The sequence below is a fragment of the Numenius arquata genome, chromosome 1, assembly GCF_964106895.1.
Source record: "Numenius arquata chromosome 1, bNumArq3.hap1.1, whole genome shotgun sequence".
NCBI classification, from domain to species: domain Eukaryota; kingdom Metazoa; phylum Chordata; class Aves; order Charadriiformes; family Scolopacidae; genus Numenius; species Numenius arquata.
Genome location: NC_133576.1, coordinates 116,733,588 through 116,749,213, shown reverse-complemented (window position 1 = coordinate 116,749,213; position 15,626 = coordinate 116,733,588). Strand labels below are relative to the sequence as shown.

Genomic DNA, 15,626 nt, shown 5'->3' with positions numbered 1-15,626 from the left:
AGTATTATTTCGAAGAAGTGTGCCTTCACACAAAACACTTGCCCTTCAGTTTAGTACTGATTAGTTTGAGTCTTCTAAATGAGCAATCGCGTTCACTTTTTTTGTTTTATTGCAGTCATAACATAAGCAAGGAGGTTGGGAGAAGTTTAATTTCTTGAGTTAGGTCAATATATGCACTCTAATTTTATCTTGCTCAGACCATGCCCTTACTGTAAACTCCAGGTATTTTTTTTGACTGCGTTCTTTCCTAAACTATTCAAATCATCCTAAAGTATACCCTGTGAAGGCATGGACATAATCAATTAAAGACAATTTTTTAGGCTGTAATATTAAAATCAACAATCTGTAAAGAATATGTATATCATGTGGCTTTTCAGAAGCTTTGGGCAAGTTTTCTTGGGGGCAAAGAATACACTATAATACTCTCATGCTAAAGAGTACTCTTTTCCTAAATTGGTATTTGTTTTCTAGAGGACAGGGAAACTGACATCTTTTTTAGACTGCTCTGTCAGGTTTGTGGTACATGGAGTTTAGTTTACTTAATCTTGGATTTATTTTTGGACATGATTGAGCCATTAACACTCAACTGAAGATCCTTTGCATATGATATATAAGTATTTCAAGTTTTTGAAAAGCTGAAGTAACTGAGGTTTTATTTTTATTTTTATTGTTTTAATGGAGACTATCAAGAAAACTTAACAAGAAGTGTTGGCAGCCTCTCTAATGTAGCTAAACTTCATAGTGTTTCATAGTGACCTTTAGTATGTGAGAAGGTCTCATCCTTTGAAGGTTAAGGTGAAAAGGTCATTGTCAAAAGCTTAATAGCTTTTTTTTTCAGACTTAATGAAACTTACCTCTGTTCTCTGTACCTGCCTTTATCCCTGCTTCTCCTCCTGACTGGAAAAGCATTATCTTTTTGCAAAATCCTTTACATCCAACATTACCTTTCTGATTTTGTGAGAATAATGACATCCTGCCTATTTCCAGCTCCTTCTATGCATTCTTTTTCCATTTCTTTAAGGAATTGTACTTTTGTAGAGCAAAATAAATTACTACAGGACTAGAAATGTTTAATAAGTGTATTAGATGAAAACTGTCATGCTCCTGTCTAAGCAAATTTAAGTTCAAGCCAATTTGAATGACTCATTGTACTTTTTTTGCAATGTTACCATTTTTGTTGTTTCACATACTTTGCATTCAGTGTTAAACACTCTTGAGGACTGCTTATAGTATGCTTGTTATACACTTGCTTTTTTTTAAGCTTTTATATAGTATGCTTCTGTAATACGACCACCTAACAAGCAGTGAGGTGGGATATTTTCCATAGTATTTGGCTGACAAATACATTGCGAATGTCTATTTTACTAACATCATATTTTGTCAGCCTACACTCTTTTCCACTTTATGAAGCAAATAATTACACTTCCCTAAATCTTAATCTGTATTTCTTTGGTCAGTTATGTTTTTTCCTTTTTCTTTCTCTGTCAGCATCTTTTGCCATAGTCTTCCACTTTTTATCTCCTTGTAATTTTTTTTTTGTACAGCCATGGACAGAAATAGGAAATTATAATTGTAACGCCTATAGTCCATTTACTTAGTCTTGGGTAGAGGTGCGAAAGCTGAGGTCCCACAATAGCAGAGCAATTTTGGTTTTCCTTAGGTTGTTGATTGGTTTAGTGGTGAATTCTGTTACGTAGTTTCTCATCTTTTTTCTTTTTTTTTTTAACTGGGTTCATGTTGGTGAAAATACTCTTTCATAAATGGCAAAAAAAAAAGCAATTTTATTCTTGTCATTTTTGCTTTCAATCACATCTGAAAAAATGCTGAAAATTACAAGTTGGATCACTTATGTCTTGTGGAAGCTGCAGGTGTCTGCAACACCACTGGAGAGAGCTATATGCTGAGCTAAGTTGATACTGAGTACTGTCTATTTGCTTAATCTTTGGGAGGTTTTCTCTAATAAAGTTTGGGGAAAAAAAACCCCCACCACCTCATCAGCAGAAATGGTGACTTGCCTTGGATCTCTTCCTAATTGATTGCAAGGGGGAGTACTATAATCTATGTAAGTTGCTTGCAATTTTTTTAGCATGCATTTTTTAGCGTGTGATTTCAGTGTTGTCTTTTCTTAATGGTCTGTTCTTTATTCTTACATGTTAGTTCTTTTCTTAAATCCTCCAAATTCTTTCTATGTTCTGAAAATATCTCCTCTTACACAGTTACTACCTGTGCAGCTTTTCATAAGTGTTTACTTAATACGTTAATAAAGAAACTTAATGCACTTTGCCATATTATCTAATGGAAGGTTGAAAAATAGAGTTTCCTAGTTTAAACAGGCATTATTACTTATGAATTGACTCAAAGGATTGCCATTAATGAGACTTCTGTAGTGAAACCCAGTACTTTTCATGTCATTTGCCAGGCTGGGAGCGTTACTTTTGCCTTACAATGTGGTTCTTCGTTCCAGAAGACCTTTAAATAGTGGTTTCTGTAAATTCTTCCAGTATCAGTCCTTACAATGTATAGTGCTGTGTTACAGAAATAGGAAGTTAATATTTTCTTGATACTATGACTTATACTAGTACCTTGATTTAGTGATGGTTAAGTAAACAGTATAACATAATTTAACACTTCTAAAAGAGAATAAAAAGCATTCCTCTAGACATTATATCTGAATCAGTATGGAAAAGTACTTGGATTTATGTGAACACACTGGGTCCAGCACTCTGAAGTTTTCTGTTTTACTCAACAGCAGAAAATTAACTGCCAAGCTTCAGCTTGGAGTGGCTTTTTATAGCCCAGTTATAACTCCTTAGCAGTAGATTTATTATGGAAATAGATTTAATTTAGTGGCACTTAAATAATGAAAGTCTTTAAACCTAAGCTACTTCTCACCTTGATCAACTGTTGTCAATCAGCTACACATAGCAGGAATTTACCAAGATGTAAAAATTTTCTGTAGGTGTTTTAAACCATTAAATTATTTGTGTTTTATTAATAATCCTGCTGAAGCAGAAATATGCCTGCCTGTTCCACTTCTGTAAATTGCTGAGTAATCTCTTCAGAATACCTTGTTGTATCTTTTGTGGAAATTACAGCTTGACCAATTTCTTCATACACGCTATATTGTTGAAGCAAAGTTAGTGCTGTCAAAGTATTTGTAATGGTTTATGTTTATTTGTACAAGAATGTTGTCTCCTGATGGTACAAAAGTAATAAAAAAAGGGATATAAATAACAAAAAAATGATAAAGCAGCCTGTTGACAGAGAAACAGAGCTTTGGAGCGAACTCTGTATTTTACTTTACAAGATGAAAAAGATTTGACTTTCTCACGATATTCCCCAAGAGAATTTAGGGAAAACGTTCTTGGGTCTTCTAAATTCTCTTTGTATTCTTGATGGAATGGCCTGTGACAATGAGAGGCCACTGGTCATACTGCTTAATTGTGGAGGATAGATTGCTGAATACTTGCAAATCCCTTTTCTTGGTTATACTTTCTTGTTTTTTTGATATGAACTGTGTAAACACATATAAATATATCTCTACACATTGCAACTCTCTTCCATGCCAGCAATTTATAAAATTCACTTAGGCTTGTAACAGCTCTGTGAATGTGAAGAAAGTGTTATTCCCTGTGGCTCACCGTAAAAGGTCTTGCAAACATAGATTTATAAGTATCTGTATAGGTCAAATTTATGTAAGCTTTCTTAAATTTTGTATGCATAATTTTTAAATACTAATCTCAAGATGTAGCTACATAAATAATTATGTATAGTTCAATGAAAGTTCTGAAAAACAAGAATCAGGAAGTTTGTAAAGTTGATGACTTTTCCTAATGATCTTCCATGCCATCAGGTTTGGATTCTGGATTTCAAAGAGGAGGCAGTAGAAATGCAGGGGACAGACTTTCAAGGAATATAGGAATTGATTTGCTAAAGCTTGCTTTGTCTCTTGGAAAAAGATTTCTACAATCACATCTGAAGGATTAAGACTTAAACACATGTATGATCTCTGAAAAAGTACTGTTGACACACGACTTCATGTATGTTAAGGCATAGTTTGTTTGTTGATTAGCACAGTTAATTAAATGACCATAAGCAATGTGAACTGTCATCCAAACAAAATACGATTAAGTAGAGTGTGGTTTAAGTCCTTCTTTTTAGATCATTGACGTCCCGTAATGATATTTATTGACCTATTAAGTATATTGCATAGGTACTTAATATGCAAGATATCAATCTATGTTTTATTTGCATGTGTGCAATCTGGTTTTGATGCTATGGAGCAAGTAGAGTATGTGTAGTTGAACTATTAATAAAGAATTATGTACTATATAGTAACAATCTGAATATTGAATGCTTTAATATTTAATATCACATCCAGTAGACTTAGCTGGAACCAAGTAGCTATTGGATCCTGCTAATTATGTACAGAACTACTTGTATTTTATTTATTTGAGTTTGATCAAATTTTGGCAATGGTACCTGTTAACTAATTGACTCTGTTTAGAGTAATGAATTATTCCCCTGTGGCCTGGCTGATAATCATAATTTTACGTTAAATATGATCTTGGAATTTAACTTTTGTCACAGGAGGTGGATGACTTTAATCCATCCTATTTTAATGTCCAATAAATGCAGCTTCCACTTTTGTTGCTTTTTCTATTATTTAATTTTCCTATTATCATTGTACAAAGTGTGTATTTTGTTGTCTGTTTGTCTTTGTTTCTTTTCTTGTACTAGTTTCTTCCACCCTCCAGCCCCCAATGTATAATTTAGTTTTTAATTTGTCAAGCTTTTTTATACATACTATTTTTCAATGTACTTCTACAGACTTGCTCTTGGTTCCTGATTTCCAGTCTTTCAAGTTATAGTTGCAATGGTGCTTACAGTGTTTCTGTGTTGAAAGAAGCAATATCTAGACATCTTAAGTCCTACTGTATTATCTCCTTCTGTACAAGGAGTGGAATTCATATTTTAAATGCTGTATTAGCTTAAGATATTTTTATTTTCTTTGTATTTTTTGAAGACGTGACTTAGCTTATAGTACTACTTAACATAACCAAACCATAACCATTTGAATCATGGGTTGTTTTTTTTTCTTTCTATATACTAGGATTAGTACTGGTTTGTTATGTGTTTGGAGTTTGTTGTATTTATCTCTTTTTTTTGTTCTCATAACAGCAGAAACAGTGCACGTCTTGCTGATTAGTTAATAAGCTTACGGTCTGGCTCGTGCAAAGCATCTCAGTGTCTAGAGTGTTTTCTTGCCTTAAACGTATCCATGGGAGTGTTTTCTTTCTCTTTGCCTTTTAATTGTGTATGTGGAGTAATACGGGATTTCTGAAAACATTGTGGAGAGCTTCTAAAGTTTCAGTTGTTAAAAATTAAAAAATTATGTCAACTGAGTCTCTTGTTGAATCTCAACGAAACTTTCAAAGAATTGCCCTTTTTCAAAATGCTTGTCATTGTCCAGTATATTCCAAAAGAAGACAACACATCTTTAAAAACAAATTTAAAAAGCTTTTTGACATTCAGTCATTAGATATCATCTCACTGGCTTATGGATTTTCATGCTTGAACATGTTCTAGATACAGCCGGCCTTGAGGCTGCTGTTCTTAGCTGTCACCGTTTTCCCTGACAGAAGTGAACTGAAACAGCTGGTGTAACTGTTACGTGAAATCATGGAGACTTTAATTTGGCTAGAATCAGGTTAAAGACACCCCACCCTCCACCCCCAAAAAATAAAAAATCCTAGATCTTACTCAGGGTAGTGATTGTAGTGATAACTGTTGTACAAGGGGGTAGTTTATCATTGAATTTTCTCTTGTTGAATGATAGGTTTTGTTTTTTACTATTTCTTTTAAATGATTTCCCCCCAGTAAAGCTTACCATTAATCCTAAAAAACTTCCAGGATTGATCTGCAGATTTTTCTTCCATAGGAAGTTTAAAAGATTTATTATTCTTTGTCCTTTATGGCCAAAGTAATAGCCTATTTCACTGAACTTTTTTAAAAATTTAATTTTTGGTCCTATAAGATCAGATGTATTAATTCACTACATAGGAATTCATTTTCTATAGATTTCTATACTTCTGAGAGGCTTAAGTTATGTACCCTATCATGCAACCTTGGCTGGCTCCTAGGCGCCCACCTAACTGCTCTCTCGCTCCCCTTGCTTAACAGAACGGGAGAAGAAATAAGATGAAGTTCATGAGTCAAGATAAATACATGGAGATCACTTACCAATAACCATCACGGGCAAAACAGGTTTGACTTGGGGAAGATTAATTTAGTTTATTGCCCACTAAAAATAGAGCAGGATGGTAAGAAACAAATTCAAAACTAAAGACACCTCCCCAACTCCCCTTCTTTCCAGGCTCAAGTTTACTCCTTCATTTCTGACTCTTCTACCTTCCCCATTGAGCAGCGCAGGGGAAATAAGGAAGAGGCGTTGTGGACAGTTCATAACCCTGTATCTCTCCTGCTCCTTCATGCTTCTTCCCTTGCTGCAGTGTGGATCCTAACCAAGGGATGCAGTCCTTCGTGAATGTCTCCAATGCCAGCCCTCCCTATCGCCTGAAGTTCTTCAAGAACTGCTGCAGCACGGGCCCTTCTCATTAGGTACAGTCCTTCAGGAACAGACTGCTCCGGTGTGGGTCCCCTACGGGATCAGGAGCTTGCTCCAGCGTAGGCTCCTCTCCACAGCTTGCAGTGTGGATATCTGCTCTGACATGGTCCTTCATGGTCTGTAGGAGGACAACCTGCGTCACTGTCATCTTCTCTACGGGCTGCAAGGGAATCTGCTCCAGTACCTGGAGTACCTCATCCCTCTCATTCTTCACTGACTTTGGTGTCTGCAGGGTTGTTTCGCTCGCATTTTTCTCACTTCTTTCTCATAGCTGCTGTGCAGCATTTTTTACCATTTCATAAATATGTTATCACAGAGGTGTCACCAGTGTCACTGATGGGCTCAGCCAGGGGTGAGACCATTTTGGAGCTGGCTAGAACTGGCTCTGTCCTCTACGGGGGCAGCCCCTGCTGTCTTCCCACAGAGACCATCCCTGCAGCCTCCCCTGTTGCCAAAACCTTGCCACGTAAACACAATACTGATGTTCAATTTCAAACTCAGACCTTGGGTGCCACTCAAGCTTAAAAGCTTGGTGGCATGCCAGGGGGACATACCAGCTGGACTGGGGTCAGCTTGAGTTTCAGTCTCTGCATTAGTGTGCTCCAAATAGGACTACACTACCATGTTCTAATGAAGTTCCTGCTGCAGTTGATCTGATCTGATCTGACAGCTGTCCACCACTGGAAGGGGGTCTTTTGTTCCCTTAGTTGCTGTTCCTTCCCTTCAGGTAGCTTTGATGGTTGTCATGTGTTCCAAAGCTAATTAGGCTTTTTTTTCCTGAGTTGGCCAATTTGGTTGGTCCAGCAAAACATCTGATGCTTTTATACGTTCTTGGACTGAGCAAGACTCTCTTCTGCTGTGATGCGCTGTTAGAATGAATTTAGCTATGATATATAACATCATTCATATAAGAAAGGCTAAGAGAGCTGGGACTCTTTAGTCTGGAGAAGAGAAAGCTGAGGGGAGACCTTATTAACGCCTGTAAGTATCTCAAGGGTGGGTTGAAGGAGGAGGGAGCCAGACTCTTTTCAGTGGTTCCCAGTGACAGGACAAGGGGCAACGGGCACAAGTTGGAACATAAGAGGTTCCACTTGAATATGAGAAAGAATTTCATCACTGTGAGGGTGACAGAGCCCTGGAACAGGCTGCCCAGGGAGGTTGTGGAGTCCCCTTCTTTGGAGATTTTCAAGACCCGCCTGGATGCAGTCCTGAGTAGCATTCTCTAAGCAATCCTGCTTCAGCAGGGTAGTTGGACTAGATGATCTATATGGTCCCTTCCAACTCTAAAAAAATTCAGTGAAATTCCATCTGAAAGCTAGAATGGAGGATCTACATCAAACAGCAAGAAGAGTGACCTTGATCACATCTTCTGTGTGTGTTTGAGGAGTCTTAGACTTACTGTCATGATGGTGCATTAAGAAATATAATGGGGATGAAGGTGGCATCATGTTTTCCTGGCAGTATTAGGAAAAGTTACTTCCATGACTTTTGTTTTGTCTCAGCTTTCTCATTATCTGTTTCTACTACAACTGCAAGTATCTGGTGCTCGGTTCAGCTGCTGTGTATATGTAGGTACAGAGAAGATGACAGAAATTGAGTTGGCTTTTGTGTAGCTGTTGAATTGCATTGATATCATGCCCATTTAATTACATCTGCTCTGTTCATTGTACTCGTATTTTCCCCGTTTCTCCTAAAATAAAGATGTGTTGTGCTGCATGTATTCTTCACAAAAAATATTTAAATGTTAATTTTTTGTTTTGTAAAAGATTAGCAAAGATGAAGTGAAATCTGTGACTTAAGTTGTTACTTAAGTGTTACAAATGTGGGTTGAAGAATACAAAACAAGTTAGGATATTTTTTGGGGGTGGGTGGATGAGTATATTTCATATTCCAGTTCTCCTTCAGTGTAGAATGACTTTAGCTTGGGTCAGTAAGTCTCAGTTATGGTAGATTACACCATCTTGTTATGGAACATTCTTCTAACCCCTCTTTTCTTGTGGATTCTGGTTGATTTTTATTTATGATGTTATAGTTCTGAGAAGTTAGAAGTGTACATAGATCCTCCTTGTATAGGAGTTCAGTAGGAAAAAAGTGCCTGACGTGGAATTCACTGTTCAGGGAAGTGGTGACTCTGAGGAAGTGTTTCAAACTTTTAAATAAATAAATAAAAATATCAAGACAATGGCAAAGAAGTTTTATTTCCTTTAGTTTTTTTTTTGTTACATCCTTGACTTGTAATTGCCGTGGTATGCTCGTTTCCAAAATCCTAATTATCCCAATACATGCTCTCTAGTTTTGTGTTTGTTTTTTTTTTTCACTGCCTTTTGTATTAATTGCTTTAATTAATCTGAATTAAAAGCTTTCAATTCAGATTCCTTCTTTACAGCAGTGGAATTTTGCATAGTTTAGGCTGGATTAGAGGGCAGTCTGCGTTTTGCATCAGTTTAAATGGACTGAGAAACCAAGTAACTGAGTTGCTTTCATAGTCGAATTTCAGAAAAATATACTGTTGCTTATCAGCAGTCTTTTACTTAAAAACTTGGCTTTATGACATAGAGGAAAGACTTCCATTTGGTCTGCTCTGTTCCTTTCCCTGCTTCATTCTCTGTCTGCTGCTTGTCTGGCAGTATTGGCAAATTAAAATTAGTGATATGTAACAGTTCAGCGGCACTGCTGTTTAGACTTCTGGGGAAATTGTGCTCTACTTAATCATTTGGAAAACACAAAGTTCACTTCAGATGTCTGCTCTCAAGAGTCTAAAATCTAAGCTGGTTAGCATTTGTTATTACCGAGTGGCGGTAACAGTTCATACAATAGGATAAGAAGATTCTTGGTTGCATCTCCACACGTGAAGATCAAATACACTCAGGAATGAGGGGGTTTAGCTTTTCTGTTGTCTGCTTCCTGAATGTGTTACTGCAGTATAGGACAAACTACCTGAATATCAACCGTTGCTGTCTGCCACAATATAGATTACTGAAAACAATAAAAATCTTTTGTCCAGTTTTTTTCTTTGTTTGTATGGGTTTTTTCTATATATTTCTGGTTGAATTTTATTTGTAAAAGTGGGACAGGTAATGTAAACGTAAACTAGCTAAACGACATCGACTTCTTGATTTCTTTCCACAGTTTTAAAATCGTGAAATCATGGCTCATTCAAAGACGAGAGCCAACGATGGAAAAATCACGTACCCTCCAGGAGTCAAAGAAATCTCTGATAAAATATCTAAAGAAGAGATGGTGCGAAGACTAAAGGTTAGTAAGCAAGTAACTGTAGAATGAGGTGTCTTGTATACGATATTCAATGATCGTATTACTATATTTTCTATCTGAAGGATTTTTTTTTTCTTTTGGGCTTTACGTTTTCTGTGCTCGGAGGAGGAACTTGTTGGCCACTTTCTTGCAGTGACTTGTCCAAAAACATTTAAGTGAATAAAAAAAAAATCACAAAGAGTAATAAGCTATATTAATTTCAAATACTTCTTAAACTTCATTTCATCTCCTAGACTAAGTCAGTACTCTTTAGAGAAGAAAATACTGGAAAACAGAGTGTGTCATAATTTTGGAAATAATACGGGTGTGTCAGAATACACTCCTTTTATGCATTTGTGCTCTTTGAGTTGATTATAAACTTTTAATCTCATTATTTTAGCCTGCATCATAATGAAAGTCTTTGATAATACTACATATATCTGTCTCCTGAATTTCTCTACCCCTTTATTTGGCCTTACTCTACAGGAATGTTGGAGAGATTTGGGGGATAATTATATTATTACATTTTTCTTTTAGCTGTGCATGTACTCTCACCAAAAAGCAGACCTGTTAGTATTGTGCAGAAGGAATGCCTACAACTTGGGTTTGCCCTGTGAAACAGGAGGGAACAAATGTGGGAGAGGAACCTTAAGTATTCTAACAGCTGAAAGAGCTTAATTTGGGGTTTGTTTTCTTAAGAAGTAGTTTTAAGGCAGTTGGAACTATTGGTAAATGAACAAAAACCAGTAAACCCCCCCAAACTCAAGGATTCCTTCTCCCCTCCCCCAGTAACCTGTCTGTGCTTTGGGAACTGGGCTGAGAGGCTTTAGTCAGTGTAGTGTACGCGATGATGTTGAACAGAAGACATAACTTTATATAATAGTGACTCCTAACAGAAGAAATTTGTTAGTATTTGTGTGGTTTTTTTCAGCTTGTGAAAATGCATACAGTTCTCTACTGATACCTTTTCGCCTATAGTTTCATTCCATTTTTGGCCTTGAATGTCTAGTCCCTTCTTTTATGTCATCTTGACCTGTCTTGCAGGAGAAGTGTACATTGCAGGATGCCCTGTATTTCTTGTCAGCTGTTTACTCTGACTGTGCATTCACCGGTACGCAGGCAGGGAGAAAACCAAACAGTGTTTCTTTTACAGAGGATTGGATGATCTAGGCTACACTACAAGTGTATAGACCTACAGTATAAACACAGTTTCAGGGTGCTAAAAAACAGTAGTTGATAAATAAGTGAACTAATAGCCTCTTCATTTCCCTGACTGTCAAACTCATATAAGTATTAGGGAAGAAGCACTTTTCTGTGGATTTTATTTTAATTTACACAAGCAGATAGTCTGCTCTTTGTTAATGACAATATATTTATATAAATACGAATTATTGGGAAATCTGAGAATAAAATGGAAAGTATGCACAGTGAATTTATATATTAGCATAATTTACCTCCTTAATTTTATGCATTTCTGATCCACGCCACCTCCAAATTAGAGTAGATTTGGAAAGGAGATAGAAACTAAATGGTTGGAGTTATGCACTAGTGCTGGAGGCAGCAAGGTGATCAACATTTGGAAAAGATGAATAGTGCGAGAAGAGCATTTTTTCCACAGTTTCTCTTCATACACAAGAGCCAAGACATCATCTAATGAGAAATATTTATTTTAGACCAGCAGTCTAATAACATACTTTTCTGTAAGTTATATAACTAAATTCTAAAGCTTATTACTGTAGAAAGATGTAGGAGACAGAAAAATTGAATAGGCTTAGAAGTATGGGCCGTATTTGGAAGATGAGGCTCCAGGAGTATTAATCACGGTGGTCTGGGTGTGATTTCAAGCTCAGGAATCCTCTAACCTTTGCTTTGCAGGAAGGTAGAAAGGTATGCTAGGAAAACTTCTTTGTTTTTTCCTTGGTTTTCCTTCAGCACTGTGACAGATTGCTCTGGAGACAAGATGACTGATTTTGTTTTCCTGACCGGTATGGAAGTCATGTTGTCAGGGAAGAGAAACTGAAGCTTCTTTTCTAGAGTAGACAAAAAAACCCAACAACTTCACTTCTGTACAAGTAAAAACAATTCTGTGCTTTAAATTAATAGTGTGTAAGGGCACCAGTGCACTTCAAATGGTTCATCTTGTGTCTGAGTGGAGAAGACTTTATTTTTCTCTCAACAGAAATTAGATGTGTGCATAAGCTACTGTTCTTCTGTGCCTTTTAGTAAAAGACTGTAATATGCTTGAAAAATTTACAGCTGCTGTCATCTAATTATGCAGAAGTCCTTCCTTTTTTAAAAGCAGGATTTGTTGCTACCTAACCAATTACAATAAATCTTGGAGGGGTGGGCAGGAATTAAGCAAAAGAGACTACAGTGAAGTAAAACAATTTGTAGTGTTGTAAGGTTGTGGTTTGGGATTTTTTTTGGTTTGTTGTGTTTGAAGGATTTTTTGGTTTGGTTGGGTTTTTTTTGTTGTTGTTTCTTTTTTTGAGGAACTTAACTGATATCATTATTCTTGAAAAATGTCTCTTCCTGCACTGGTGACATAGATGGGAGTTTTGACTTTAATTCTCGGGATTGTGTAACTAAGTCTTTATTACCATTTTGTAAATTTTAACAAGTTAAACTCCTTAAAATAACTCTGCCCTCTGTAATTCAAATAAGAAATTGGAACAAAGTACAAGTACTTTGTTTTGTCAATAGATTTTTCTCCTCCAAACAGTTTTTTAAATATAAGAATTCTCACCAACTAGCACTTACTAATTATGATTTTTCTTGCTTTTGTTCTATTGAGGGTGTTAAATACTTGGTGTCAAAGACTTTTTTTTTTTTTTTCTTCTGTAACTTTAGTATACTGGATCCTAATAACACTAATGGGCATTTTAGTCCTGCTGGACAACATGCAGGCTGTTGGTTTGCACTGGATTTATATATGCTTCTGCTGGAAGTGCACACTCTGCTTCTGGGCAGCACCGGGGATAAAATTGTCCTCAGAGCAGTATTAGAGAAAAGTCTGAAATGGAAAGAGAACAGAGGGAGAGTAAATTGTAACCCTAAATACTTTATTCGAAATATTTATTTCTTCCTAAAGTTTTGCCGTTTTCTAAGTTTTTCAGTGAATGCTGTCGTATATTTTTGAATTGGCCAACTGGATTATATGGTTTCTCAACAAGATACGTGAAGTACTACAGCCAGAACTCTGCTGAGACTGTGTGTTGGGACTGTTGATAGAGGACTTGGTCCTTCCTGTACCCTGAAAAATAAGACCCTAGTTATTCAAATAAGTGCTACTGCATTGCTAATTATGCTTCTGATAGAAGTTGCACAAAACCAGAAAAGGAACTTTCAGTAAGGACCCTGTTACACACAGCACTTCATTTTATGTACTGATGTCCTCTCTCTTTTTAGATGGTTGTGAAAACGTTCATGGATATGGACCAGGACTCTGAAGAAGAAAAGGAGCTCTACCTAAATCTTGCTTTACATCTTGCTTCAGACTTTTTCCTCAAACATCCTGATAAGGATGTACGTTTGTTGGTAGCATGTTGTCTTGCTGATATTTTCAGAATTTATGCCCCTGAAGCTCCATACACTTCACCAGATAAACTAAAGGTAAATTGAATTAATATATTTTTCCATACCACGTTTTAAAAATGAATGATTGATATAATTAACCTGTTTTTTCCTGCCTTTATTTCTGGTTCAGCCTAAGTAATCCAAGGTTTTCACTTGATTCTGGAATAGGGGTGTTTGATTGGGTCAAATATTCATCAGACAAAGTGATCTATAGTACATCTTTTAATAGCTTGTAGAGTTTGGATTTATATTGAAAATAAATATTTTATTGAACTTGCAGATAGTGGTCTGTTACTTTAGAAATATTGGTATGTCATAATCTCTTGCAAGACAGCTAATTCCTTCATTGGGAAAATACTCCTGCTGTTGCCAATAAAACTACCAAGAGATGATTACTGTATTTTTATAGATAAAGGCTCTATTGAAACAAAGAAAAAGTTTTTTTTTGTACAGAGGATAATGATTTCTGAAGTGAATTGGAAAATTCTGCAATTACAAACATCACTGATCCCACTAGATGGAGATGGTTGATAGAGAAATGCCAGGTTTGAAAAGGCAGCATTTATCTGACATGTTTGTTTCAAAAAAAATCAAATTTTAGGTTTTTTTGTGTCTGTCTTTTTGCCTGTTTTTAAAATAGAAATCTAACTTTCTTTCTGACTTACAAAATCCAACTACTTCCCTTACGCAGTCTGAACCTGGAGTGATGAACCCAGTCTTATAGAAAAACCTTGCAGGGGAAAATAACACTGAAAAATGTGTACTTCTTTTTTTCCTTGATTTAAGAGTGTGTGTGGGCTTTTTTTTTTTGGTTTGGTTTCTGTTCTTTTTTTCCACGGTAGCATAAAAGATGTTTGTAGTGGAAGGCATATCTATTATCACTCAAGAAAAAATTACTAAATTTCTGATCTAGTGGTTGCACCAGAAGTGCTTTATAAACAGGGCAAACAGTAAACTTTCAACTGTAGTACATCCTTTGTTACCGGACATACCGGAGAGATACCTAGGGATTTCTGTTAGCTGTATGTTCTTAATTCTGAATTGTTGCACCTCTGATTACACGCTATCTAGTTACCTTACTTATTCATTACACCATCTTCAACTGGAGACTAACGTTAGCTTTCTTTACTGTGCTATATTTAAGTCTGGTTTTGAGGCATCCCAATTTCTGCTTTAGTTTTGAGTATATGTTTTCCTTTGCTTGTTAGCCTTAGATGTTTTTTTCCTGTCTTTCTGAGTTTCACTGAATTTCACTGAATTTTTTTATAGAGTTGGAATGGACCATATAGATCATTTTGTTCATATTAAATTGTTCATATTTATTATAGATCATATAGTTGGGCTAGCAAATTATAGTATTCCTTCTTACAGAATTTGATCTATCAAATGGTACTAAGTTTCAAATTTTTATAGTATATAATACTGGAAAGTTTATATTACTTGATCTAATACTTGCAGCATAAGCATGCTACTGCTACTTGGATAGAGCTTTGAACAGACTAGGAACTTCCGCTGTCACCATTCAATTCTGTAATCTCTGCAAATTGCGGAATTCAGCTTCTTAATGCAAATTTCCAAACATTTTGAGAAATAAAGGACAAACAATAGAGACCTTTGCCTAAGGCTGTTGAGGTAGGTTTTTCTAAACCTATTTCCACTGAACACAACTTTTGTGGTTGCAGGAAAAGCTCCGATACAAATGTTGAAGAGTTCCCTTTACTTTATGACAAAGAGGTAAGAGGAAGAATGCTTCCTCTTGGGTTATATCTTGGCACTGTTCTTAACCAGCATTTATTATCATATCCATACTGCAGCTTTGAGTCTCTTGTCGTATGGTTAGCGCCAAAGTTAAGGACAGTGAAAGGAAGTGCTGAAAAGGGTAATTGCTTGAGAGAAGAAAGCTTAAATCTTAATATTTTGCCCTTGCTTCATACTCTTTGGGTCTCTTTGTAACTTACGCATTGTGCAAGTGAGATACTGAAAGAAGGGATCAGAATTTCAGGTTTCCCCTCTTTTATGTGTATCGTAAGTATAAATCTTACATTCCTTGCGAAGTGTTGAAAGAGTTTCATCAACAGAGATGGAAAACGCGATGAGTAGGCTAAAAGCAGAACTGGAGCAGGATCGAGGGAGGTAATTCTGTCCCTCTGCTCTCATGATACCCCACCTG

The 15,626-nt window shown here is 36.2% G+C and overlaps 1 protein-coding gene across 3 annotated transcripts in view; it reads left to right on the top strand.

Annotated features, from left to right (window-relative positions):
- The window catches only part of PDS5B (PDS5 cohesin associated factor B), a 114,259-nt gene that overhangs the window by 12,536 nt on the left and 86,097 nt on the right, over window positions 1-15,626 (top strand). For all 3 annotated transcript variants that reach the window (XM_074153350.1, XM_074153366.1, XM_074153358.1), the window contains exons 2-3: window positions 9,758-9,883; window positions 13,289-13,492. In XM_074153350.1, the coding sequence (XP_074009451.1) occupies window positions 9,776-9,883; window positions 13,289-13,492 (312 nt within the window). In that variant the 5' untranslated portion in view covers window positions 9,758-9,775. The remainder of the gene's footprint in view (window positions 1-9,757; window positions 9,884-13,288; window positions 13,493-15,626) is intronic.